The sequence below is a fragment of the Amblyomma americanum genome, chromosome 1 (genome assembly GCF_052857255.1).
Source record: "Amblyomma americanum isolate KBUSLIRL-KWMA chromosome 1, ASM5285725v1, whole genome shotgun sequence".
NCBI classification, from domain to species: Eukaryota; Metazoa; Arthropoda; class Arachnida; order Ixodida; family Ixodidae; genus Amblyomma; species Amblyomma americanum.
In genome coordinates, this window is record NC_135497.1 from 122,180,499 (window position 1) to 122,207,470 (window position 26,972).

At 46.0% G+C, this 26,972-nt stretch overlaps 1 protein-coding gene across 3 annotated transcripts in view; it reads left to right on the forward strand.

The window, feature by feature from the left end:
• The window catches only part of LOC144113569 (chromobox protein homolog 1-like), a 36,279-nt gene extending 16,320 nt beyond the window's left edge, over nucleotides 1-19,959 (forward strand). For 2 of the 3 annotated variants that reach the window (XM_077646713.1, XM_077646714.1), the window contains one exon: nucleotides 19,750-19,959. In XM_077646713.1, the coding sequence (XP_077502839.1) occupies nucleotides 19,750-19,923 (174 nt within the window). In that variant the 3' untranslated portion in view covers nucleotides 19,924-19,959. Of the gene's footprint in view, nucleotides 1-16,170; nucleotides 16,395-19,749 lie in introns of those variants that run through there. The other variant, XM_077646712.1, reaches the window with a different exon arrangement.
• The last annotated feature ends 7,013 nt before the right edge of the window (nucleotides 19,960-26,972 follow it).

A 26,972-nucleotide genomic window follows, 5' to 3' on the forward strand; every position in this document is an offset into this window, starting at 1 on the left:
TATTCCTGTTACCACTGTCATTGCCTCATGTCAATACACAACACACATCTGCAAGTGTGTGATGTAGTTGTGCCTTTGGCCAACCTATGTGCAACCAGAAGCCTGCAGTGACAAACAAGTGCCCCCATTGGCTGCCACTTCATTGACAGTGTGTTTGCCAGTATACCTCTCAGTCACTCAGCAGCGTGTTGCACAGTTCTTCCTGAAGGCGGAAAAGGTGTTGAAACAGCTCGGCCGTTATGTGAAAAGCAACATTGTGCACTCTCTTTTGTCAATGCTTATGTCAGCCCACCTGCCCCTTCCATGCTATCACTCCAGCTTGGTGGAGTGCCTGTGGTCATTACCCGTGTGACGAACATGCATAAACCAAAAGTGGAGTGCTGGAGTAAGGAAGGAAATATTTGTGATGCTTGTTGGAATCAAAAAGCACCACCAAAGCTTTTTTTTATTGCATTATACATTCAGTAAGTGCATTTATTTTTTTTAGGCACAGTATTTGACACGAGTGTTCCTATTGCAGAAAAGGCAGTGTACACACAAGCATACTTTACCTTGATGTGCAGTTAAGAAAAACATTTTTGAAAAATTGAGTTCAAAGTGCCTGTTTTCTTTCATACAGAGGCTACCTGTACAATAAATACTGCATGGTACAGTCTACACAATGCATTTTCTGGACTAGAAAACATTTTGGCACATGTAAGTGTCTAAATACCAAAGCTAAGCTTTTAACTTGATGGTGTGTGCCTAGGGGTTTCACTCTGTGCTAAAATCTGTACCTACTGCAAGGAGACTGCTGTACAACAATGCGTAATAAATATTGTAAGGTGCAGTGGCTACAATGACTGCTGAATGACTAGAAAATCTTCACTGATAGACAACGATGTGTAAACATCGCAGACACATCATTGAGGAGATGGTGTGCAGGTAGAGTTTATTTGACAATAGCAAAACATGCAACACCGTTACTGGGAATGCTCTACAGCTCTAAGAACATGGGAATGGAATTTATTATGGGAATTTCATTATGGGAATTTTCAGCAACCTGTTATTGCCCCATAACTGACACCTAGCTTGGTATGCGATAACACAAGGCTATGAAGTCTTGTCCATGATGACACGAGACAGTGACAGTGCCAAATGGTCAGACAAGCTTTATGCTATCACGTAATATGTGTGACAAGTGTAACTGTTTTCAAGCTTATTTTCCTCTAAGTATTTAATATTGTTACGGGGAAATACTATTTACATTTACAGTAATACTATTTATTTACAGAAATACTATTTATTTACAAGTGTTGGGGACTAGAATAAAGAGTTCCTGGCAGGGAGCACGAACAGGAAGCTGCATTAACCTCCTCTTCTTCGTTTGTCCTTTCATGCGAGCGGCCACTTCGTCTTCCGCTGCCACTTAGTCGTAACATGACTCCCGGCGGCACGAGCGCCGTCTCGGCGCTAGGCCGGTGGTCGTGAAGCGACGTGGTAGGGCTTGAGGCGCATGACGTGAACAATATCGGTGGGTGGTCTACTTGATGAGGATGCAGGCATATGAGGAGGAACTTCATACGTGATGTCGGTGACCTGACGCACCACACGATAAGGGCCATGGTAGGGGGACAAAAGTTTCTCAGAGAGACCGACGCGGCGGGAAGGAGACCACAGAAGAACGAGCGGACCCGGTTCGTAGGTGACGTGGCGATGGCGATTGTCATACAGAGACTTCTCTGCTTGCTGGGACGCTTGGAGCTGACTACGGGCGATTTGGTGAGCATCTGCAGCTTGAACAATGGCGTCACGGGCGTAGGCGGTGACGGGACGGTCAACAGATGGAACAAGTGTCCAAAGGCAGGACGGCGTGTCTCCCATATAAGAGATAGAATGGAGAGTAACCAGTTGTGTCATGCCGGGAGGTGTTGTAAGCGAACGTCACAGAGGGCAAGGCGAGATCCCAGTCTTTGTGGTCGGGGAAGACGTACATAGACAACATGTCTGTTAATGTCCGGTTCAAACGCTTGGTTAGCCCGTTTGTCTGCGGGTAGTATGTTGTAGCAATCTTGTGCTTGGTTGAACATGAGCGCAGGACATGAGTCAACAACTCGAGTCATGAAATAGCGTCCGTGGTCCGTGAGTAATTGACGAGGGGCACCATGTTGCAGAATAAGATTGTGCGAAAGGAAGTCGGTGACATCGGTCGCGCAGCTCGTAGGCAATGCACGGGTGGTAGCGTACCGAGTGGCATAGTCGGTGGCTACTGCGACCCACCTATTTCCGGATTCCGAGGTCGGGAATGGTCCAAGCAGGTCGAGCCCTACACTGTGGAACGGCTCCACGGGCACGTCTAGAGGGTGCAGAAGACCAGGAGGTGGTGCCGAAGGTTTCTTCCTGCGTTGACAGAGGTCGCAAGTGGTGACGTAGCATTGGACTGTACGGTATAAGCCAGGCCAAAAGAAGCGGCGGCGTATCCGGTCGTAGGTTCTTGCCACACCAAGGTGTCCAGCTGCAGGCAGGTCATGGAGTTCTGCGATTATAGAAGAGCGCAGCTGCTGGGGAATGACTAGAAGGTGGGAGGGCCCGTCAGGACGGAAGTTGCGGCGATAGAGGATGCCATTTTTGGTATCGAAGAGCTGCAGGGAGCGCTTCGAGCTTCCAGATCTGAGGCCCTTGATGATGGTTTGCAAATATGGGTCCTTGCGCTATTCCTCGGCGATGTTGTGTAGATCAGAAATGCCAAGCAGGGAAGGGATATCGTCAGTGTCACTGGGATCAGGTGGCTCGACAGGGTACCAAGACAGGCAGTCAGCATCTTGATGAAGACGTCCAGACTTGTACACAACAGTGTACGAATACTCCTGAAGGCGTAGCGCCCAGCGGCCAAGACGCCCGGAGGTGTCTTTCAGTGAAGACAGCCAGCAAAGGGCGTGGTGGTCCCTGACAACAGAAAAAGCACACCTGAACAAGTATGGCCGGAATTTAGCTACAGCCCAAACCAGGGCGAGGCACTCCCATTCGGTAATCGAGTAATTTCGCTCGGCAGGTGAAAGCAGGCGGCTAGCATACACAACGACGCGGTCTGGACCCCTGGAGCGCTGTGCGAGCACTTTTTGTAGTCATTTTCAACTGGTTTTTCTCTTTCCTACTGGAGCGGCCTGTATACAGGGTGCCTCAGATAAGATGGACCGTAATTTTAAAGAAAACCTAATAATTCTTCTCAGCTGAAAGGAAGTGCATGTTGTTAGAAGCTATGTAAAGTATTTAAAGCCCTTCAAACACTGTCCTCGCCAAACCCAGCAATGCCAACATCCCTCTGCCTGCTGCGGAAAATACAATAACACATTACTGCCCTGTCCTACCTACCTCACTGCCCTGGATCATATGCAAACTTGTACATTGCCTCTACAAATTCATTGTGGAGAATTCAAGCGCTGTGTACCAGTGAATGGGAACAAACTTGCTCAACTTTCTGCCCTGTTGCAATTAGCCTCTACACAAGCCATACAAGCACCTTCTTGCCTGGTTGACCCCGGATCCCTTATAAGATTGGCCAATGACGTTAATGGAAAAAGCTCGTTCCCTCCTTGGTGACAATAGCAAAGTTATCAAATCAAGTGCTTCCTTTCTCTCTAAACAAACTAAGTGGAGCATAAACATCGCAATTTCTGCATCTTGCACAGGAAAAAAAAACGTAACAATTGAATATCAACTGAACGGAGCAAACAAAAACACCAACAGAACATGAAGTGCTTAGCCCGATGTGGGCCGCATCACTTGGTTAAGAGGCAGAAGAGTGATTGTTGCCACAGAGGCAGGTCGTGTTGGCTCTCATTTCCCGCACCGAGATTGCAAGCTATCAGCAGCGGCACCTGTCTGCTCCAGTCTGTCGGCAGTCGCTTCTATGTGATGGTTTACGGTTTTCTGGTATTTTCTAAAGAGAAATAAACACAGCGAGTCATCACTTGGTCATCCATAGTAGGTGCCGACCGAGAACGCAGTTGTCTTCATCGGTTTTCGAGCCGAGCGCTCCTTGTAAGTTGATCTCGGCAGGCCCGTAGCATTCACTGCCTTCAAACAGATTTTTCTGCGCACTTAAGTCATCCACAAAGTACCTTGATTTTAGACGACACGCAAAAAAACGGGAACTAGTCGTGGAATCAGCTGTTTTCTTGCGGACCGCCATGTTCACGCTACACCACTTCCAGCACGCCCTCATGGCGAAAGAAGTTATTCAACAGCAAATTTTATTGCAAAACTGAGAATGCTTCTAATTTTCTTTCGTGGTTTTGAGTTTTCAACACAATTTATTACCAAAATAAAACATTATTTGTTTTATTCATTGAGATTCTGTTTATTTTTAAACTGACGTGTTCACGCTTTTCCGCTGACAGCGCACCTTCGCGGCAACAGAAGTGGCTGAACAGCAAACTTAATTGCAAAACTGAAAACACTGCTTGTTTTGCTTGGTTCTGTTGGGTTTGAAATGCAGTTTTCTTGCAAAATGAAACATTACTCGCCTTATTCATTGCGTCTTTGTAGGAAAACAGCCTACGGTCCCTTGTTGCGCGAATATATTGTTCCGGGGTGAAGCCCTGCTGATAGCCACCACAACCTTGCTGCTAGTTGGCTGATTCCGCTCTCGGCATATTGCGGTGTCGTTATTTGATGTCACGCTCTCAAAATTGAGAACAATTTAGAGAGCGGTAGAGAATACGGCCCCAGCATGAACGGACCTGTATTCCTTGAAAAACTGCATTATTTTCATTTGCTTTGTCACCGGAATCTGCACTAGAACGATCTTTTTCAACCCCATCAGGTGATGGTTCGCACGCCCACTGTCATGGAATTCAAGTATGCAGAATTCCTTCAGAACGGCGAGAGCCTCGGTGGCCTCCTGCACAGTGCGACGTCACGGCGGCTGATCTCAATTGTCATCATCGGAACACTCATTTTCCTCCACGTCGAGCACTTCCGATATATCGTCGTCAGTCAGCTGGCCAGCAACAGCAATACCATCGTCAATAGCAGTGTAGTTGGCAAGCTGGACATCAGCAGGCAGGACAAACTCCAAGCTCCTGTCATCCGTCACTTCGTCACCCATCCTTTCAGCGTCCTCGGGAGGCACATCTACATTAGTCATCAGGGCTGACAAACCTGCTGTGCCTGAAGGACTTCGCAATGACCTCCACCGACACGTTGCTCCAGACATGTGGTATAAGATGTGGACCGCGCTGAGGAGGTTTATGTCATATTCTCACTCTGCCTCCTTGCAGAGCAGCATCCTTTCCATCATATGCCGTCTGTACTTGGTCTTTACAGCACGGTCTTTACGTGCTGGATAATGCCCTGGTCCAGTGGCTGTAGAGCAGCTGTCGTGCTTGGTGGCAGGAATGCAAGCTCGATGCATTCCAGTCCTGTCACATTGGTGTGTGCGCTGCAGTTATCCACGACAAACAAAACCTTGCGGTTTTTGGCGGAGAAGCGGTGGTCGGACTGCTGCAGCCAAGTTTGAAAAATATCCATGGTCATCCATGCCTTTCTGTGTTCTGTACTCTACAGGCAGACGGCGAACGTTCTTAAAGCACCTAGGGTGATTTGCTTTGCCTATCACAAGAAGTGTACATGGTAGACTCTCCGTGCCCAACTTATTTGTGGCGAGGAGCACAGTTACCCTTTCTTTGCTCCTCTTGCCTCCAACGCACGGGCCACCCTTGAACGTGATCGTTTTGTTCAGCAAGGCCTTGAAAAAAAGCGCCGTTTATCGGCGGTGAAGACATTGGCATGTTCTTAATGAGCCAGGTATCGGGAAAGCTCGGTCGATTTCCAATCAGTGATGCAGCGTTCATCTACCGCTGCCTTCTCACTACACATGTTCCTGAAGACCAATCCATGTCTTTCTTTGAAGCTTGCGAACCATCCTTCGGACGCCCTGAAAGAGTCAATGTTCATTTTTGCTGCGTATCTCACAGCCTGCTGACAGATCAGCGGCCCGCTCAGAGGAAGTTGCCCGCTGCGCATATCTGCGATACATCGTAGCAATGCATTTTCTAACACCGGGTGCACTGGTGTCCTGAGCCTTTTTCTTGTTCCATTGAACTTGCCACTGTCAAATGCTTCGAGAATTTGTTCTTTGTTCTTCACGTAGTCACTCAGTGTGCTCCTTTTGATCCCATTCTTTTCATTATCTCTTGCCGAGAAACGCCTTCACCGGCCTCCTTTAATATTTTCACCTTCGTTTCTAAATTATTGGCCAGCTGCTGTTGCCGCTTCGCTGGGTTGGCGGCCACCATCACAGCAAAGCGTGACACCAGTGACAGCACGCACCAGCCCACACGCAATGCGGCTTGTCACACTCTCAGCACAAAGAAAGGAGCTGCAGCGTTGCTGTAGATGTGGCGGCAGTGACAGCACGCACCAGCAGTCGAACACGACGGGCACGAGTCCGCACACAACACAGCTTTTCACGCACTAGCAACAGAAAAGAACACAGCTGCAGCATAGGCGTAGCATGGGCAGCATGCGCGTAGTCCCAGTGACAAAAGTAAGGCCTGCAAGCCGTCCCGTCATCCTTTGCAGCTTTTAGTGGTTGCTGGATGCTCGACCAGTGCGCTGGGTTGTGGCTAGCGCCACCTGCCCACTGATCGCTCTCTCACTATCATCATCGCATCTCTCGCGTCCTGCGGCCATTTCTCGTCTAGTTCCAGTTTGTGCGGCTCTCCTCGGCTGCGCTGGCTTTGTAGCCGGTTAGGGGTGTTTGAATGTCTGGGCTTCCGAGTATGGGCTTTGCGATAGCTGTCGCTGGGGTTGTCCGGGTTAACTGATAAGCGGCTAAATGCTGCCAAGTTAACAAGCGTTTAACACCATTGAACAACACACATTTTTGCCGTGACCGCGGTGCGTGTCCGAGTTAACCGAATTTCCTAGTTATCGAGATCCGGGTAAGCGAGGTTTTACTGTACCTAAAAAATCAATTTTTTTCGCCATTTTTTTTTATTTCAAAGCTGCATCCCCCCTTAAAGGATGTGTAGACTGCGTTGTCATTTTCCATGAGGTTAGGGTTACATAATACTTCTTGAGAAAGACTACCCATGGAGCAGTTATCTTCACAAAGGTAATCATCACTGCCATGAAGGTCTGTGAAGAGTGGCTCACAATATGTTATTGGACGAGAATGTTCTTGAGGAAGCATTGGATGATTACACTAAAACAGAACGAAAAGCGGCCGCCTTGGTGGCTGAGTGGTTATGGCACTCGGCTGCTGCCCTGAAACACGCTGGTTCGATCCCAGCTGCGGCGATTGAATTTTGATGGAGGCAAAATTCTAGAGGCCCATGTACTGTGCGATGTCGGTGCACGTAAAAGAACCCCAGGCGGTCGAAATTTCTGGAGCCCTTCACTATGGCTTCCTTCATAGCCCGAGTCGCTTTGGGACGTTAAACCTCCAAAATCCAAACCAGTATATATATATATATATATATATATATATATTTCAGCAAACTTCACAAGCTCATCCTTCTGTCTGATCCTTGACAGTCCTCTGTTACGTTTTCCTGCCCTTGGTGTCTGCTGCGTAGGTATAGTAGAAGACAATGAGGGTGCCGAGCCTTCTGCGAACGTATATGCCTAAGAATTCGCCTCCGTCTAACTTATACATGCCAATATTGGCTATTTTTGTTTTATTTTCCTACGTCGGCTGGGTGTTTTCTCAAGCTCTGTGTTTATAAACCCTGATATGGTGATTTCCTTGGCTTCCAGTTTTCGGTAACCGCTGTTCGTTCATCATTGCGTTCGTCCCTCGCGTGCAACCCACTGGCGTTGCTGCCGTTGCCACAAACAAACTTAACTGCGTGCCGTGGCATGCGGCAGGCTGCGTGTTTTTTTATTGCGGCCGAGGAGCAGCTCAATGGTAATTTCGCTTTTCTCACAACAACTGTTCTCAGGTTGTTGAAACGTATTATTGGGAGATGCAGTGTAAATACGGCGTTACCGCTAATGCGGCCGCAGACAGTTTTCTGCCGTTTACAATTTTCCAAAACAGAATGCTGGTGCAAATACACTGTATACAAGGCACCTCATGCTAAGCCTTTTCTGTAACTGCAAACGCCACTGGAGCAGTCATCGACATTACCGCGTTGATCGCTGCTGCCACACACCAAGGAGAAATATTCCGAGACTCAACATACTGATGAACTTTGTTGGATTGAAGCTAGTGTGGAACTTCAGCAGAGCATCGAAACACTGTCACATAGCCGCTTCGAAACTGGGCGACCACACTGAGATTGATGAGAAGTAGCCACGCGACCCAGGGCGCCAGGTTGCACTGCCTTTTTCTTTTTATTTCAAAAGCATTTCTTGTCTCATGTGTGGAGTGTACAGGACCTGTCATCGGTGCTTGTTGGCAGAGTGTGTCTGCACAAACTGCCGATCATCCATTGTAGGGGCAATTAAATATAGGAGTAGTTAATTAAATAATTACTTAATTGGCAAAATTAATAAGTTGCCAAAGTAATTAATTCGTTGATTTAGTCAATCATTTCACAAATGGGTAATTTAATTGAATTTGTGTGTTCATTTCAGACTTTATAAACAAATGACATCGATTTCTCTCAATTATACCACCAAAATAATTAATTATTTGTATAAATAATAACATTAACGTCAATTAGTGAATTGATATACACATTCATTGCTAATTTAATCAAATTGGCGAATTACTTAATTATTGAATTACTTGAATAATGAACCAACTTAATTGTGCTTACTAGACGATCTAGCAACAGAGCCCACATCTTTGAATGACGTAAAACCAAAGTTAGAGCGAAAACACAACTTAGAGATGGCAAAGGCATAAAGAATGAACTTGCAGCAACATAATCGGCAGCAGTAAAAGAAATGCTTTCACATTACAGCAGCTGAGCAGACCTAAGTGCACCCCTGGAATTTTTTTTAAAGCGTGTGAGAGCGTTTTGTACAGGAGGCCGGCTTACTGAAAGAACCAGCTGAACACAAAATAAGTGCCCAGTATCGACCAGCCAAATGAGATTACTCCCATCAGAGTGCTCTAGAGCACTCCAAAGCGACCATTCAAAGACACCATAAATGGGAGAGTCGACACAGGGAGGTGTGAGCTTCTGTAGTGGATGTTTTCCTGTTTCGTGTTACATTTGTGTACTGCCTATCATGTCATGTTGTGCGTAAAAAATTTTCACCAATGACATACGTTCGTGGCAAAGACCGCAGCCGTGCAGTGCATTCCTGCACACGGGCTTCTGGTGCCTGCATCACTTAAACCGAGCACCGCTTCCTGGGACATTCATTCTATCCGAGATTCAGTTCTATACTGTTATAAGTAGGCACAGCTGGAGTTGCTGCGTTTTCACTTTGCCGTTCCTTTCAGCTATGCAACTTTCACCGTTCGCCTTAAAAAGTGAAGGTGTTTTACATCGTACAGGTTCAGTACAGGTCATGCTGTTAGAATAGAATAAGTTAGGTATACAAATGAGAACCGCTGGCACAGCATGCCTAACTTGGGGCCTTGGACGCCGAGCACAGCACTCGCAAACATGCGTGACCACTCGGGCAGATCAGGCAGAGCATGGGCAGGGTGAACACCGCACTGCTGGTTGTTTGTCTTATTTTCTGAGGCCCACTTCAGGATTAGCTGTAATAAACCTAACATCTTGTGCTTTATATCAAATTGTCGCCGTTGAGCTATTGACAAGCTATTTGCTCGCTCTTAAGGTTTGAAGTGGCGCAGGCTGTAACAGTAACTAATATTTTAGTGTCATTATATTAGGCTATGATATGAGCGGTGTTGTGCCTAATTATACCAAACACGATCCATAAGATTGCTGACTTGTTTGATTGCAATGTTGTATATTAACTTGTTCTTCCGCTTGTGGCCATCCTCTGCGGTCATTTCTGCATAGGTTAGAGGTGCTAAAAACAAAGAACAGTGTTGAATCACTATTGATTTCACACAGATGTGCAGTGCACCACAACAAGGCAAGCCATTATATGTTTTGCATAAAAAGTTGGGCAAGCTTCTGCAGCTGCTTTGCCACATCAGATTTAGTCACGTTATGCTATCTTCTGTTTAGTGCCCACAAAAATATGTGGCACAAAATGATAGAGACAAGTAAAAGGTAATGTGTTAAGTTTAGCAAGCTTTCGCAGCTGCTTTGTTTTGTTTTTTGCGTGAGCTTTTTTTCCATCCTGATATAGTGATGCAGAAAACTGGCCATCATTTCTTATTTGTGATCCAAACAGCGAAGACGGAAATGGTAGCTTTCTAGTGGAATTTCTACTGCCAACTCATAGGCATTTCTTTGAAAAGTATGCTTTTGAAATTCAGCCTCAGCTGCTTGCAGTAGGCAGAAAATGGTCTTACTGGGGTGCGATATCCACCTTGAGTTTTGCATTGAACTAAAGCACTTTGTTTGCGAGAGAGTGCAGTAGCATCTGCAACAAGACATTCTCTACATCTTAAGCATGCTGTGAGGGGACGCTATCGCAATCGTTTTTGCATGAAGTTATTTTGGACAATTCAGGAATCTCACTTGGCTGGTTCAAGCTTTTGATTAAGGAGAGACGTGAGTGGTTAAGTTAGAATATTTTCAAACTCCAGATTCCTGTTCGTTTTAATTTTGTTTTGGAAGCTCCAGTTGGTCTTTAATTCTTTGGCAGTTATACTGTCTGGTTGGGAACCGCGTACTTATTTAATAAGCTAGAGTCCCATTCTGAAAATAAACAAGACAAATAGCTCCCTCAACAGCCGTGGGCAGATTGCTATTAATCGAAAAAATCAAAATTCTTAAATAGCTCCCAGTGGCGGTCCAGCAAGGTAAGCTTTACAGTGGGCCCATGTGGCCCATTGTACGTAATTTCAATTTGACGTTGAAGAGTGCAATAAATTCCTAGATTATAAGTGAAGTGCGAGATATTGGAAACTGGAAATTCAGCTGTGGTCTACACACTTGTACACCAGATGAGGTCCTCAAGTTTCAATTGGGTCATCGTTAGGAAGTTGTGAATCCATATATATTTGCGAGTGGAATTATGAGTTGTTACTGAAACCAACATGACACCAAATGGAATGCTCAATAAGGTCGAACGGTTGTCTTTTACTGGTTTTGCACATCGAACTGCACTTAAAGGGGTCATGACATGGTCATTCTTCATGTTGCAGTTTTGTACTTCAGCAACTAATACAAGGGCCTGTGATTCAATTTCCCAAATTTTGATGCCGAGGACGCACTGTATTTTTAAAACAATCTGATCGAAATTGAGACCAGGAAACTCCGCCTGCCAGCAGCGACTACAATATTGAACGCTTTTGTGACGTCACAAGGGCATACACAGAGCAACGTCGTCTGCTATCGTTGCTACAGTGCACGCAGCGAGATCTCTTGTCCCCTGTACTTTCGCGGGCGATCGAAGTAGCAGTCGTCCGTCATATATGAGTGACTGTTACCTTAAAGCAATAACAGTAACGTAGTTTTTCTGAGGTACAGGTAGGGTTCTTGCACACTAGGACAATTCGAGTTGATTGACGGTCGGTCGGCTGGTCGATATGCAGATGCCGTTGCTGATGCACCGGTCCTTCATGCACCGGTCCATCACGCTAGACCAACGACGCCAGCACGACCAATGACTCTTTATCATAGTAGTGTGAAGAGTGAGCTTAGTGGGAAGCAGAAGAGTGTGGTAGGGCTAGTTGGGATGACGTTCTATTAACTTAAAAATTTTAAACCCTATTAGACCTCATGCTATAGCCATAGTGACATATGCGACATGCGTGCACCAGTGAAGACGTGCTTTCAGTCAGTGCTTGGGCATAGAGCCAAATGGCGAGGCAAGCAACACGAGCAAAAAGACCTAAAAATCTTCGTTTGTGTGCACCTTACCCACATCAAAAAAAGCAAAACAAGTGGCTGCATTTCACATCTTCTAACTTTAATAGCAATCAGCGGTAGTGAACTTTTGCCAGATTCTTAAATTTCGGTGGACGGCGGACCACCAGCACCTTTTGTGACGAGGCCTAGCGAGTCCGCAGGATTTGTGTCTGTGCGATTTCAGAAGTTGCGGAGAGCGAATTCACAAGTTTTAGCGCATGCAAATAGCCGTCGAGCATAGTTTTGGCTACAGTGACTTCAGAGCGACGACTGCCTACATCGCAGGACGCGTGTACATTAAGGGAGAAGTGCTGATGGGACTTGGCCTGCAGAGCATGTGCTGAAGGTAGCCGGCAACAGCCGTCGGCTTCGACTGTGGACATCAAATGTGGTTGTTTTCATTAATAATGCAAGTAATATTCGAACATGCTTTTTTAGGTCAAGCAATTTAAAATAAAGTATTGGTGACATCGGAGGAAGCAGGTATAATTGGCCGGAAGCGCCGGTCCTATGTGAAGCGTTTCCCAAGCAGGCGATAGTATGAACGGCACTTATAATAGTGTGTAAGCGAGTAAAACGGAAATGCATGAGCAAGAGTAGATAATAATTACGATATCGAGACCCCACCTTGCGTTTCATGCCAAGCAAACGAGTAGTACTGTTTGTGCACAGCCATGTAAACCTCAGCTCGGGGCTGCAGTTGTTATCTTTGCATTCCTGGGGCCATATTCTGTACCGCTCTCTAAATCACTCTCAAGCTTGAGAGCGTGACGTCGAAATGACGGCACTGCAAGACGCCGACCGCGGGATCAACCAATTAGCAGCAGGGTTGCGGTGGCTCCGCCCTGGAAGCATTTATTCGCACGACAAGGGACCATAGGCTAACGTTTTCCTGTAAAAATGCGGTGAATAAAATAAGGATTGTTTTATTTTGCTAAGAAACTGCATATGAAACTCAACAGCACCAAGCAAAACAAGAAGTGTTCTCAGTTTTTCAATTAAGTTTGCTGTTCAGTCTCTTGTTGCCGCGAAGGTGTGCTGTCAGCGGTAAAGCGTGAACATGTGTCTAAAAAAAAAAAACGCAGTGCACAAACAATTTTATTTTGGTAATGTACTGTGTTGAAAACTTAACAACACGAAGGAAAATTAGAAGCGGTCTCAGTTTTGCAAATAAATTTGCTGTAGGGCAACTTCTTTTGCCATGAGGGTGCGCTGGCAGTGGTATAGCGTGAACATGGCGGCCTGCAAGAAAACAGTTGATTCTAGGGCTCGTTCCTGTTCTTTTGCGTATCGTCTAAAATCAAGGTACTTTGCGGATGCCTTAAGTGCGCGGAAAAATCTGTTTGAAGGAAGTGAATGCTATGGGCCTGCGAAGGTCAACTTGCAAAGAGCACTCGGCTGGAAAATCGACGAAGACAACTTTAGTTCGTGTTCTCGGTCGGCACCTACTGTCGTTGACCGAGTGACGGCTGGTTTTGTTTATTTTTCTTTACAAAATACCAGATGACCATGAATCATTACACAGAAGCAGCTGCCGACTGACAGGAGCAGACAGCTGTTAATAGCTTGAGATTTTGGTGCGGGAAATGAGAGCTGACACGACCTGCCTTTATGGCAACAATCACTTTTCTGTCTTGAAACCAAGTGATGCCGCCCACATCGGGCTAAGCACTTGATGTTCCGTTAGTGGTGTTGCTCCATTTGGTTGATGTTCAGTTGTTGCGGTAGTTTCCTTTTTTGCCTGTGCAAGATGCAGAAATTGCGATGTTTATGCTCCATTTAGTTTTATACAGAAAGGAAGCACTTTATTTGATAACTTTGCTATTGTCACTGAGGAGGGAACGAGCTTGTTTTACTAACATCATTTGCTGATCTTCTAATAGATCCGGGGTCAACCAGGCAAGTAGTAGTTTGCTTGTATGGCTTGTGATGCTAGTTACAACAGGGCAGAAAGTTCAGCAAGTTTGTTCACCTTCGCTGGTACACAGCGCTTGAATTCTCCACAATGAATTTGTAGAGGCAATGTTCAAGTTTGCGTATGATTCAGGGCAGTGAGGTAGGTAGGAAAGGGCACTGATGTGTAATATGGAGTGATGTTGGTATCGCAGGGTTTGGGGAGGGCAGTGTTTGAAGGGCTTTAAGTGCTTTACATAGTTTCTAACAACATGCACTTCCTTTCAGCTCGGAAGAACTCTTAGGTTTTTTAAATTAAGATCCATCTTATCTGAGGCACCTCGTATACAGGCCGCTGCAGTAGTAAAGAGAACAACCAGTTGAAAATGACTAGGATAATAAATACCTAAAGGAAAAGTAGCTTAGAAACAGTTATACTTGGCACACATTTTATGTGATGGCATAAGGAGCTTGTCCGGCCATTCGGCATTGTCAACGTCTTGTGTCACAGTGGACAAGACTTCATAGCCTTGTGTTATTACAAACCAAGCTAGGTGTCACTTATGGGGCTATAAGCAAGCACTCAAAATTTCCCATAGTTCAGCTGCCCTTATATTCTTAGAGCTGTAGAGCATTCGCAGTCACGGTGTTGCATGTTTTGTTACTGTAAAATGACCTCTGCTCACACACCATCTCCTTGACGATGTGTCTGATGTTTATACATCTTTGTCTATCAGTGAAGATGTTCTAGTCACTCAGCACTCATTGTAGCCAGTGCACCTTACAATATTTCTTATGCATTGCTGTACAGCGGTGTCCTTGCAGTAGGTACAGCTTTTAGCACTGAGTGAAACACCTAGCCACATACCATCAAGCTAAATGTTTAGCTTTGGTATGTACACATCTTATATGTGCCAAAATGTTTTTAGTCTCGAAAATGCATTATGTGGACTGTACGATGCAGTATTTATTGTACAGATAGCCTTTGTATGAAAACAGACACTTTGAACTGCAAATTTTTTTCTAATTGCACTTGAAAATGCCATATGGTAATTGTACATCAATGTAAAGTATGCTAGTATGTGCAGTGCCTCTTCTGCAAAAGGAACACTCGTGTGAAATGCTGTGCCTGAAAAAATAAACGCGCTTGCTGGATGTATGATGCAATAAAAAAAAAGCTTTGGTGGTGCTTTTTGATTCCAACAAGCATCACAATTATTTCGCGCCTTTTCCGCCTTCAGGAAGAGGCTGTGAAACACGCTGCTGAGGGACTGGGAGGTATACTGGCAGACACACTGTCAATGAAGTGGCAGCCGATGGGGGCACTTGTTTGTCACTGCAGGCTTCTGGCCGCACATAGGTTGGCCTAGGGCACAACCACATCACACAGTTGCTCACACACTTGCAGATGTGTGTTGTGCACTGACGCAAGGCAATGACAGTGGCAACAGGAACAGTGGCTGATATGACTCCACGCCAGCATGGTGAGTCGTCGCTAGACTCTAGAGTTTCCACCGCAACTGTCGCTGCACCATTCCTAGGTACGCCTGCCTCTGGAGACGGGTCGTCCTACAAGGCTGAAAATACAGTAGCGCATTGCTCTTCCCAGGAGGTAGGTGAGGAGGGCTCCTGTCTCTACGAGGTAGCCACCATTTAGAGGTGGCCCGTTGTTATCTGGGTCAGGGGCAGTGTCGCCTGCACCCTCTGCACCCAAACAGGCTGTGAAGTGCAGCACATGCGGTGAGGATGCACACTGTCAACTCCCATTGGCAGGGCTCTTCAACGTACTGACGTAGCGCTCAACCACAAACTGCTTGAAAGCATGTGGCGTGTTGTACAGGCCTTCTGCTGAGTTGAGTCTGTGATGCCACGCCACTGGCGCAAGCAGCCATGGCTCCAGTGGACAGAAATTGTCTCCTGCATAACAAAAATGATGCAGTTAAGCATGTCCTCTCTCGGTGATCTCAACAGCATTACAGGAATCTCGACTATAAAATAGAGGATCATGCTAAGTAGCCCACAGCCGGACAATGCATGATTGATGTGTATAAGTGAGCACTGCTGTAAAGTCAGACCTTTACCAGTATACTGATATAGATGATGTGCTATGATTGCCTGCACGACACAAGGGCCTACAGGTGCATTTTGCCTTGGTTTCGTAGACAGGAAATACCATGTATTTCAACAATGTTATGTGTGTCCTGTGTTTCTGCTGCAATTATAAACAAAAGGGTGACAATACACTGTATCGTACTGTAACGTGATTGCATAGGTGTAACTAGCCAAACTGAATCTTGTAGCTTTAGCAGATCCGGGTAAATGCATAGTGCTATAGCTGAATATATGCGATGGAGGTGGCCTGAAGGTTGACACGGTTTTTTTTTCTGTTACCCAGAAAAAACACCGTCGTCCAGCAGGCCTTCCTCTTCCTTGGAGTGCCACCAGATGGACGGTTGTAGAAGGATCCGGGTCAGTGCGTGTCCGCGGCCAGAATGCACATGTTCACGCCACAGATCTGAGAAAAAACACTCGCAGCACCACCTTACTCCCATTGCCGCAGCCCGCACTTGTAGCTGAACTCATGCAGTCAAAAACAGTGGCCGTGGCCTGCTGACTATCATGTTCGCAGCGTAAAACGTTTTACCCTTGCGGCTTGTTCGTAGCACTGCCTCACGGCTCCCTAATGGCGATGAGTATGAAATCAACACACTCGACGACGCCGGGGATGCTGACGCGGCGAAAGGTTAAGCAAAGGAAGCCCTCCTTCGGCGGCGCCTTCTCTTCGGGTCTCCCCTGAAAGCGAACACCTCTTCTGCGACCCAACATTGACAATGGTCCCCGCCACCCACCGCAAACACTTTCTCACAATCGGTTGGGCTACGCCGACGTTTGCTTCATTTCCTGCGGGGCCTTAACACCCACCTGTGGCAAAGAAGTGCAGGGCGCAGAGCACCTGCTGCTCCACTGATGGTGCACTCATCCGCACATCTCCCAGTTCAACAGCGAGTTCATTGCACAGTCACTTTGCAGTCTCCTTCCTAAGTCGAAGCATCGGAATAACTCGTCCCGCGCGTCAAAATCGTCTTCATGCACCCTCCTACACTCTCCGCGTATAAGATGCTGTAAACAGCCACCATTTTCGCTCACAAAGATTGTGAGCAGTTTAGATGTTACCTTTTTCGTTCTCAATATTAAGCCCGCATTATTAGGTGCGTAACGTCATCACTTCAGCTGCCGCCGGTGATGCAAAAATCGTCGGCCAAGACTGACCAATTGGAGCGGGGCAATATAATGGCATTGTGAGCGTTTTAGTCGCGTTTTAATACTGAGAGTGGTACAGAATATGGCCCCTGGGGGACTTTGCGCACGCACAGTAAATGCTAAATTATGTACTATTATCTTGAAGCACTCATTTGAACGGTGGTGACTATTTGTCGGTGCAGGCAGTGAAACGTTTGAGTCACGTTGGGTTTTGCCAGTGGCTTGGTTCTGCAAAAGGGTTCTACTGGCTGAAAGAAATATATACTCGACTTACACATGCACATATGCAGCGGAGAAGCCTGGCACTTTTCTCTAATCATTTCTTTCTGCAAGCTTACTCTTGTGCCACCTTGTGATAGTTTAATTATCGAGCTGACGAATAGCAAGCAAGAACTTGGCAGCCAGGGACAGAATGCCAAGCCATTCACGGCGCACATCGGCGAAGGTATGCATGGCACGTGCTGCTTTTCACATAAGGTAGCACTTGACTGCTCAATGGAGACCACACTCATAACATACAAAGGCTTGCTTTTAAGTAGATAATTAAGAAGGGGTGCATTGATTTCTGTTTCCTCAAAATCAGAAAATGGATGCCACTGGCAAGTCTGCTTTCCCAAGGATCACTAAGCTGAAGGCTTCCGAAAGGAAAACACTGAAAATGCATTTTATTTTGCCAAGCTAAAAACAAACTTTTCGAGCAACCACCGTCCACGGTGTGCATGTAAGCACATCAACGCAGCCAACAGCATGCAGCTGACGACTTGGGGTGGGTATGCCCTTGAGACATCAGTAGTCTGCAATCTGAGCTTGCCAGACCAGTAAGCAGTTCTCAAAAGAAACGAAAAAATTTGTTTAAAAATATCTACTGCACAGAATCAACTGAAACTTCGGGGAATTGTAATTTAATGTGTTGGGATTAAACTCAGTAAGCAAGGTATGCACTAAAATAGGCTGTCATGGCCCCTTTAAGTTCTAAAAGACGATTATATACACAAAGGCCCGATTGGTATCCAAAGGCCTCTTGATATCTACAGCTTAATGGAGCAGAATAAGCAACTACCTTGACATACGCCATAAACCACATTCAGTGGTTTTAAGCTCACGTAACGTTGTTCTCGTCAAATAGGTTTATTCTATCACCAGTTAAGCTTATAATGGCTATTTGGTGTGGCAGTTACATCTATGTTAATTAGCATGTCATCCAATTTGAATGCTGCTGACTGTGGAAACATTACTGAGTGATACATCTTTCGGGGGATTAATTCGGGCGTATTATCTCTTTTTATTTTTTAAAAGTTTTCTGTGGCTGAAATTAATATGTGAGAAAGGTAGCTAGCAGCTGCAAGCGGATAAAGCTAGCTGCTACTTAGCTGGGAGTTACCATGGCACAGTGTTACTATCCACGGCTGACAACAAGCACTGCAAGACAGATTTTAAATTGAATCCCGGCTTGCTCACCACTCGGATCATGATCTGAATTTGAGCTTGAATGAGCCCTAGTGATTCGACTCGAGTGAGTTCGCCGACCTATGGTGGTTCGAAAGTTGCAGAAAAAGTTAGAATTCAATCATTCGAAAAGTGGAGACAGAGTGATGCGGTTTTTCCAGAAATGCTTAGAAAATTATGGGTACTAGTTTGCATAACAAATTTTTTGCTAGCCTTTCAGTTTTGTCAGCACTGCAGCGCCATTCATCGGCGACAGTTGTGGCAATAAAATTTTTTGCTGCCAGGGTTAATTCTATATTTTTCTGCTGCACATTTTTATGAAAACCGTATTGCATTACCACCTTTACTTCGGATAATTCTGCAACTTTTGGATCACCCTGTATGTGCTCTTCAAGAAAACGTGCGACATATCTTACGAAGGTGTCCCATTTTCAGTTATACACCACCTGACAGGTATTCAGTTCTTCTACCATTAACGATAAACACTGGTGTAGCACACCACTACCTCACACTCTTTTTCCATCGTTGTTTGCCAGCCTAAGAGATTTGGAAACTGTACTAAGTGCTCAGTTTCAATATTGTGATGTTGGGAGTTTGGGAAACCAAAAGCTATATGCAACAAAGTGTTTCTAAATCACTGTTTCGCTGCTCCGAATTGGAAAATTTATGCTCCAAAAGTTGCTCCAAATTGCAATTTTGTGGTAGCATCACTGCTATCATTAAAAATACAGCCTTCCCTAGCCTTTCTTTGAAATTTGTGGTAGTTTTGTAAAATCAGGAAAGTGCCCGGGGTTGCAAGCTAGCAACAGTCAATTTAAAAATTGCAGACGTGTTAACATATTTATGATCTTAGTTTCTGAGTGTGGATGCGTTATCTTGCATAATGTTGTAATTATTATTTTCTTGCATGATGCTTTTATAACTTGAATGTCAAAGGATTAAGGATGGTCATTTGGGTGTTACTGACATTTGCCCACAACATGCAGTTTCTGGCCGTGGGCAGTGCTGGGCCAGTAACCAGATCAGTAAACGAGGTAGATTATGAAGCATCTTGCTTTACAAGGATGCAAGAATGAAATTCTGAATGTAGTAATGCCATTTTGAAGCAATACCCTGTAGTATAGGAATCGTACAATTTCATTGACAAGTGGTGTATAGTTCACTAAGCTGCCATAAGAAGACATAAATTGAAGCCTAAATTACCACATATGAAAGTCCTCAAGTTTCATTGTAGGCTTTCCTATAATATTGGCTATTTGCCTTACAGGACCATGAAGAGGTAGCAGCAGCCAGGGAGACTGCTCACGGAAGAAATGTTGCTGCGGAGTCTACCCTTTTTTTCGCTGTGCTTCTTTGTGTGCTTGTGGTCTTTTTCTATGCAACAACTGATGTGAAGATTTTCAGAGGTGGTTGGAAATGGCTGTCGGAGATATTCATCTAGTAAGAGTGCTGCACAGCTGATTTATTTCCAGCCAAAGTGACAGCGGTTGAGAGAGATTAAGAGACTGACATGCTGCATAACTCATTTCAAGAGAACGAAGGCAGACGCCGACCAAAGGTTTTTTTTTTTTCTTTTGAAATGACTAGACGACATTTCATCGCACCTTAGATTTCTGACATGGTGCATTTTATGTTCATTGCTTTTTAGTTCGTTCATGTGCAATAAGCTTTTATCATCTGCCTGAAAATGAATGGTAATTCATGTGGCACTACTGCTTACATGCTTCTTTCTCTATTGTACACTTTTATGCATTTCGATAAATAAATTCTGTTTTATTTGTTACTCCTGGATTCATGTTACTGTGCCATTAATTTTCAGCAAACTAAATAAACATTGGTGGGAACACTTAAGCTCTGCCTTAAACGTATGGTGCGATAGCGTTAGTGGGTTAATGCCCATATATGCGAAATTGGTCATTCTCGGTTTTACATTCATAGATCCATGGGAGTCTTCATACTGCTCCTAGTGCGGAGGTGCGGCGCTTAAGTGATGCACAGCTGCCAGTGGTGGGTCTTCAGTGACCCAGGTTGCTCTTCCCGAGCAATCTCTTGCACCCAATCATTAATTTAACTGCCACCTGCCACGGTGGTCAGCTTGCTCATACTCCGGTGGGCAGATTGTGATGACGCCACAAGGTCACGTGACGTAGGTGGCCCATCTAGCTTGCTTCTGCAGGGATTTTTCGCTCAACGCTGACACTGCCACAAGATTTTCTGCAGAACGGGAGCCTCAACACTGATATGTTAAAAGGGCAAGCATGGAAAATGTGCAGCAATTTGCAGATAGAATCGCTCAGGGTGGAGTTTATGTAGGAATAACTGCTACTGTGGCTTATCTTGCACCTCATGCACATTTGCCAACTGCCTGAGTTGTGCAGAAAAGCATATAAGGAATATAAACTGGATTGATTTGAAGGGTATTTGTCATGTTGGCATAACAAAGGTGTGTCTACAAAAAAAATGTGCACTTTTACAAGGGTGCTACTGCAATCCTCCACATTTACTTGGCCTAGCTCCTTCAATCTGCCATGGCTTTGCATTTGTGATGGTAGCATTAATGCTGTGCAAACCTTTCAGTGATTGCTGCCTGCCATGTGCTCCCACTAAAGCAGTTTGCCCTTGTGATGATGCAACAGTTTTTGCAGGCTCTTGCCAAGGATCATATTCGTGTATGTATGGCGTGTCTCGCATAAGTATTCTAAAAATTTAGAGTATTTTTGCTTCAGGGCCAAGTTTGTTCACAAGAAAATTTTTTCAAGATATGTTGCTTTGTAATGCAATGCTTAGCAAAAGAATTTTGATTATTGTGAAGGATTCTGGTTAGTCTGCCCTACTTTATCATCATCAGCCTGACTACTCTCATTGCAGGGCAAAGGCCTCTCCCAGGTCTCTCCAATTAATCCTGTCCTTTGCCAGCTGTGGCCACTGTATCCCCACAAACTTAATCTCATCCACCTACCTAACTTTCTGCCGCCCCCTGCTACACTTGCCTTCTCTTAGAATCCATACTATTGCCCTTCAGGGCCAGTGGTTATGTTGCCCTCACATTACATGCCCAGCCCAAGCCCATTTCTTCCTCTTGATTTCTATTAGAATGTCATGCATTATGGCAACACATCATTATGTCAACACAGGAGGCAGACTTTCCTAATGTTAGCAGCATATACTGGAGCTTTTTGGGGCGCATCTAGTGCTGTCTGCCATGGATAGAGTTCCTAAATTCTCCTGAAGTGCCTTCCTACTTCTCTGAAATAGAAATGTATTGCTGTAGGAAGATGCTCCGTATTGTATTGGGCAAATTTAGTCTGAAGGTATGAGCATTGCAGCCTGGTATTTTAGCCTCTCCTTCTACAAAACAAACTAAGGTACTTTCCTATTGAATCTGAGCATTGCTTCTAAGCTGATAACTAAGGAGAATGTAAAGTTGTTTAATGGCTGCTTTTTGAGTGACCGATTTTCCCATGCGCAAAGCCCTAGTACCCATTGCTCACTACACTCATATAGTCTGATACAACTCAAGAACGAAGTGCTTTTTTCCCGTCAAAGGACCCCCTTCCAGCTAAAGACGTCGGCCCATTCTCATTAGCCTGCTAACATGACAGTGCAGCAAGTGGCAGATGAAAAATAATAGTCTTATTCCATGGTCGGGGATAGTCCCTTCCCTGTACTGTCACGCCGCTCCCTGCACTCACACTAACAGGCTCATGAGAATCGGCCGACGCCATTGGTTGGAAGGGGTCCTTTGACGGGGAAAAGCCGCTTCTTGGGTTGTATCCGACCATTGTAGAAGTGATGAAGGAGACTGTCGCTACCACGTGTTTGACCATCATGCGAGCATAGGTAGGCGAACTCACTCATGAGTGGACTCACCCGGGCTCATTCAGATCATGATCTGAGTCGAGTCTGGACTCATGTTCAGATCGCAACCTGAGTCATGAGTCCGGGCTCACATTAAGATCATGATTTGAGTCTTGGTGAGCCCGGGGTCACATTCAGATCATTATCAGTCGTGGTCAGTCCTGTCGAGTTTCCTGTTCAGTTGTAATACTTATTAAGCTCCTAATCCAGATGATGATTCAAAGCAAATTCATTGTTTCCTGATATGTCATTTCTGAGCCTCATGCACTCTTGGTTATTAAAACACGAGAAATGTTCATTGGCCGCCGTGCTTGGTCTCGGTAGATATTACCTGTGTCTGGCTGTAACGCGCTTGCTGTAGTTCTTCTTTTGCAGTTTCTTAATTAGTTGCAAAACGTATGCAGCGGCCTCAGATCTTTGCGTCCCTTGAGGGGCAGCTAAAGGCCTCTCAGGCAGGCCTTCCTACATGCTAGCTGCAGTTAAGAGCTCATCGCATCGCAGTGTTAGCATATTTTTTTTTGCATCTTAACTTTAAAGGGGCTGAGAAACACCGCTTGAACGGATGCCGGTTGCACTTCAGATGGATTCTTTGTCACACAGATGCTGACTCAAAAAGAATGGCGAGAATCGATGCGTAGGAACGGGAGTTATTCAATGAAGAAATTTCAAAACACAAGCAAACAAAATGCTGCCCTCAACTCGATTTTCGCGCAGCTTCCCATTCCCATTTCACTCCCAGTTTTGTTACCCATAGCACCATAGTTTTGACCTTTGATTCTTTTTTATGCATACAATGTCCCAAAACATACTCCGTCTGGACGCATGGTAGGAAGGTTAGACCTTATCTGGAAGAAAGGAATTCATACATGTGAATGTCGAAAGAATGCGGATTTATTTTTTGTTTATTCTGCGCCATACCGCAGTAATGAAAACGCGAAAATTAGCCTCACATTACAGCGCGGCACGAAAACGACCTAACGCTGAACCAAACGGACCCATTTATTCGCTCACTTCTCCTGTTCCTCTGTTTTTGGCGTATCTTTAAATTTACATGGTAGGGCGCAAAGTGGCCGAAAGAAGGAAAGCGATGATGTGAAAGGTGCGGGACGGTTGATGGCATGTTTTTTTTTTCTTCTGGTTAGGGATCGTTTGAACGTGCCAAGATTCAAGTAAGAGCCTTTTTTTGGTAATTTGCTATGGTCCCGAGGATATGATACTTTAGTCACAGTTGATTCTATGATCTGAGTCCTCGGAATGTTCGGCTGTCCGATTGTGCTCACTTGTGAAGTCGCGGACGTCGTCGTTGTGTTGCCGCACGGACAAGTTGCAGAACATTGAGCGCGCTGAAAATGAAAACCCTCGTTCGCAGACGAAATGTTCACAGTCTTGTTCGAAAAGAAAGTGTGGAGGTGCACTTTAGCTGTATGAAAGGAAAGTTGTTGAAAGTACACAGGAGAGAAGCCCAGAAAGCATTTTAGTGAATATCACTTTACGGGGTCCAGTCATATTCAACACACGTACCGCGCCTTGCGAGAGAGATCACAGCATTGTCGCGTGGAGCTCTCCTACGGCGGCGTTGCTGTCCATTTCACCTCGAGCGTGCCGCGGCGCCTTGCTTGCTACGCGTCCCCGGAACAGGGTGATGGACTGTTTCGCTAAAGGCTGCAATAAAAGTGTCTTTTGAAGCTAGAGCATTACTTAGCTTGTGCGAAAACCGGGCCGAAGCCAGAAAGCCGCGGCAGGCGCACGTGGCAGACACCGCACGCGAGTGACGTCATCAGTCATCACCGTTATTGCAGCTTTCTCCTTCCGAGAAGGGCAAGACAACTTACCTGATGAATGGAAACAGGTCTGGAGGCACCCTTCCTCCTGCCTGGGGTACAATACCCGCTCATTCAGATAACAAAGCAGACCAAGCAAAGTTCCCCAGAGGGTGTTCGCTCAAGATGGGAGCGGCTGGCCCCCTCCGCCGCATGGGCGAGATACCACTGTCCTGCATGGCCTGATGTTCATGTAAACAGTGACGTGTCGCCCCCGTGAGATGCACTAGGAAACACGATGCGCTCCTGTCGTATTCATGTGAGCATGGCTAGAGTTTACACAAAAGGAAAAGTACTCGCTGCCGTGGTGATTTGGCCTTCATTTGAATCGCTCGCGTCTACACCATCAGGCAGGAGAGCAAAGCGTGGCCGGAGGCCCCGGAGCCAGCAATTCATTGCCGATTAAGTACGCGACCAACGCAGCGAAACGTACGAAGTGAGCTGCTGCAGCGAAACAACGTTCACCTCCCAAGTCCCCGGAAAAAACTCAGAAACAAGCAGTGCTCTCGCATTTACGCATCTAAAGAATTGCTCAGGTGCCTGCAGAATTTTTGTGAACTAGGGGGCCTGTTTTCGGCGGCGAGCCTCGCCTCTCCTACCTGCAGATGTGTGCGAGCCACACTGCTGCACAAGCTTTTGTGTCCGTGGTGAATCGGTGAAGTTTGGACCCAAGGTGTTGGGCTGATCACACCCAAAAAAGCACAATATTTGCTCACGTCCATGCTCAGGTCCATGTTCACGTCCGAAGTTCGGGCAAGAAAGAAAACCGCAGAGGACGCAACCCTGAAAATGAGACTAAACAATTTACCCCAGATGGGATCCGTTAAGGGATAAGGGTCGCAGAGGAAAAAAGTTGTATAATAGGAAAATTCGTTTGTAACAACTGTATATAGCAGTAACGCGAATAACAGTAACGTAGCTCTAAAGTCCTTACGGGAGGCTCTCTGTTCTTGAGAGGGGCGTAATATATGGTTCGAACACACACTTGATAATAGGATTAATTCTGGAGAAAAGGTAGCGCAGAAACAGACAATAAAGGCAAAAATATTGAAACACCGAAAGCAGTGTTTATGTTCTAAAAGTTGCCCAAAATCTTCAGTCACTTCTAGAGCACAAAATCATAAGTACAAGTACAGGTGTCATAGTTGCCACACTTAAATGTTCTTTCAGGCGCGTAACATTGGCCGTTGGGCGTAAAGCAGATTTATCTGTCCGATGATTGAGCTTATAGAGTCGTAAGTCAAGGAGAGACTGGCTGAGTCATGAGTGAACCCGAATGAGTGATCGCGATGAGTCGTGAATCAAGATGAGTTGAGACGAAATGAATGAGCCCAAATGAGTCATGAGTTGAAATGAGTGAGCCTAGATGAGTCGTGAGTCTGAGTGAGATGCGAGTCGCTATGAGCGGTTAACCCCGGATGAGTGGTGAGTCTGATGGTACCTTCGACTGGTCGCTCCGATTCTCTCAGTTAGAGCGACCGGAGCGGGGGCAGCTCCCGATCTGAGGAGGATGCAAGACTCGCCAGCCGAATGTGCAAGTGCTTTTCAGAGCAGTGAGAGGGACGGAAATCGCAGTAAAGGGCTACTTCCTCCAATCTCAGACCACAGCGCCGCCAAGCAGCCGACGCCCGCAACGCTCCCAACAGGAGTGACAGTTTCTGTTTGCCTGCGAAGTGCAAGCGAAAGTCCACGAACGTATCCCTACCGTCCTGACTGCTTCCCAGTATGGACACACCGACGACCGCTGCGCACCAGCTGTTATTCTCCCTTTACGACGGTAAGTTTGCAATACGAAGAGTGTGCACAGTGCGTTGAAACCCACAACTGGCTCTTTCCCGCGCTCAGGCTTTGTGTCGCTTGGTCAGCATGGTGTGGTGTGGGCGCCTCACTTTCGAAGTACACATTATTAAAGCAGTTTCACATGCTATGACTGAGCGAATTCTACGACAAGTGGCGCGACGTAGTGAAAAATTTCCTACTTTTTCGTTGGAACCTTGTCGCTCTGGCCGCGCGAAACAGGTGCATGCACCGCGGCAGTAGAAATTGCGAGCGTTGTAGTTTCGCATTTGAAACAACCTTTATTTGTTAGGTGCATTTACGAATTGCGTTGTGGCCTGTCCTGGACATGTGCGCTTGATAGCGAATGAATGCGCCAGTGCAGAGCACCAAGTATGCGGGCACGCTGCTCGTCAGCTGTGTAGTAGGCTTGCAGTACGTTCAGGACTTAGCAGCAGTGCCGGGCTCTCTGCCCCGTAGCATGTGCTCGTACCATCTGATACCTGTTACAAGTCGTACTCCGTGCGATGGTACATATGTGTCAGAGGAAGTAATGACGACTATCGGCGGCTTTTTCGTGCACAAGGTATGGGCACCGAGGCCGCACGGCGGCTTGAGCTGCCAAAAGCCTGATCGTTGCACGATTACGCGGAGTGTCGACCAGTATAAAACGTACACTTCAGCCCGATTCAACAACGGCCCAGGTGGTTTTTTCGGGCAGCGTGGAGCGGTATGTGTACATAGCGAAACTTCATAATGTGCAGTGGAATCGTCAGCAAGAGCGAAACTCCAAAATGTAATGTGTTCCCACATGAAATTTAGTACCGGGTTCATAATAAACTGCAGCCTCCGCGGTGGCTCAGTGGCTATGGCACGTGCTGTCCCGAAAGACGCGGGTTCGATCTCGGCCGCGGTGGTAGAATTTTGATGGAGGCGAAATTCTAGAGGCCCGTGTACTGTGCGATGTCAGTGCTCGTTAAAGAACCCCAGGTGGTCGAAATTTCCGGAGCCCTCCACTACAGCGTCCCTCACAGCC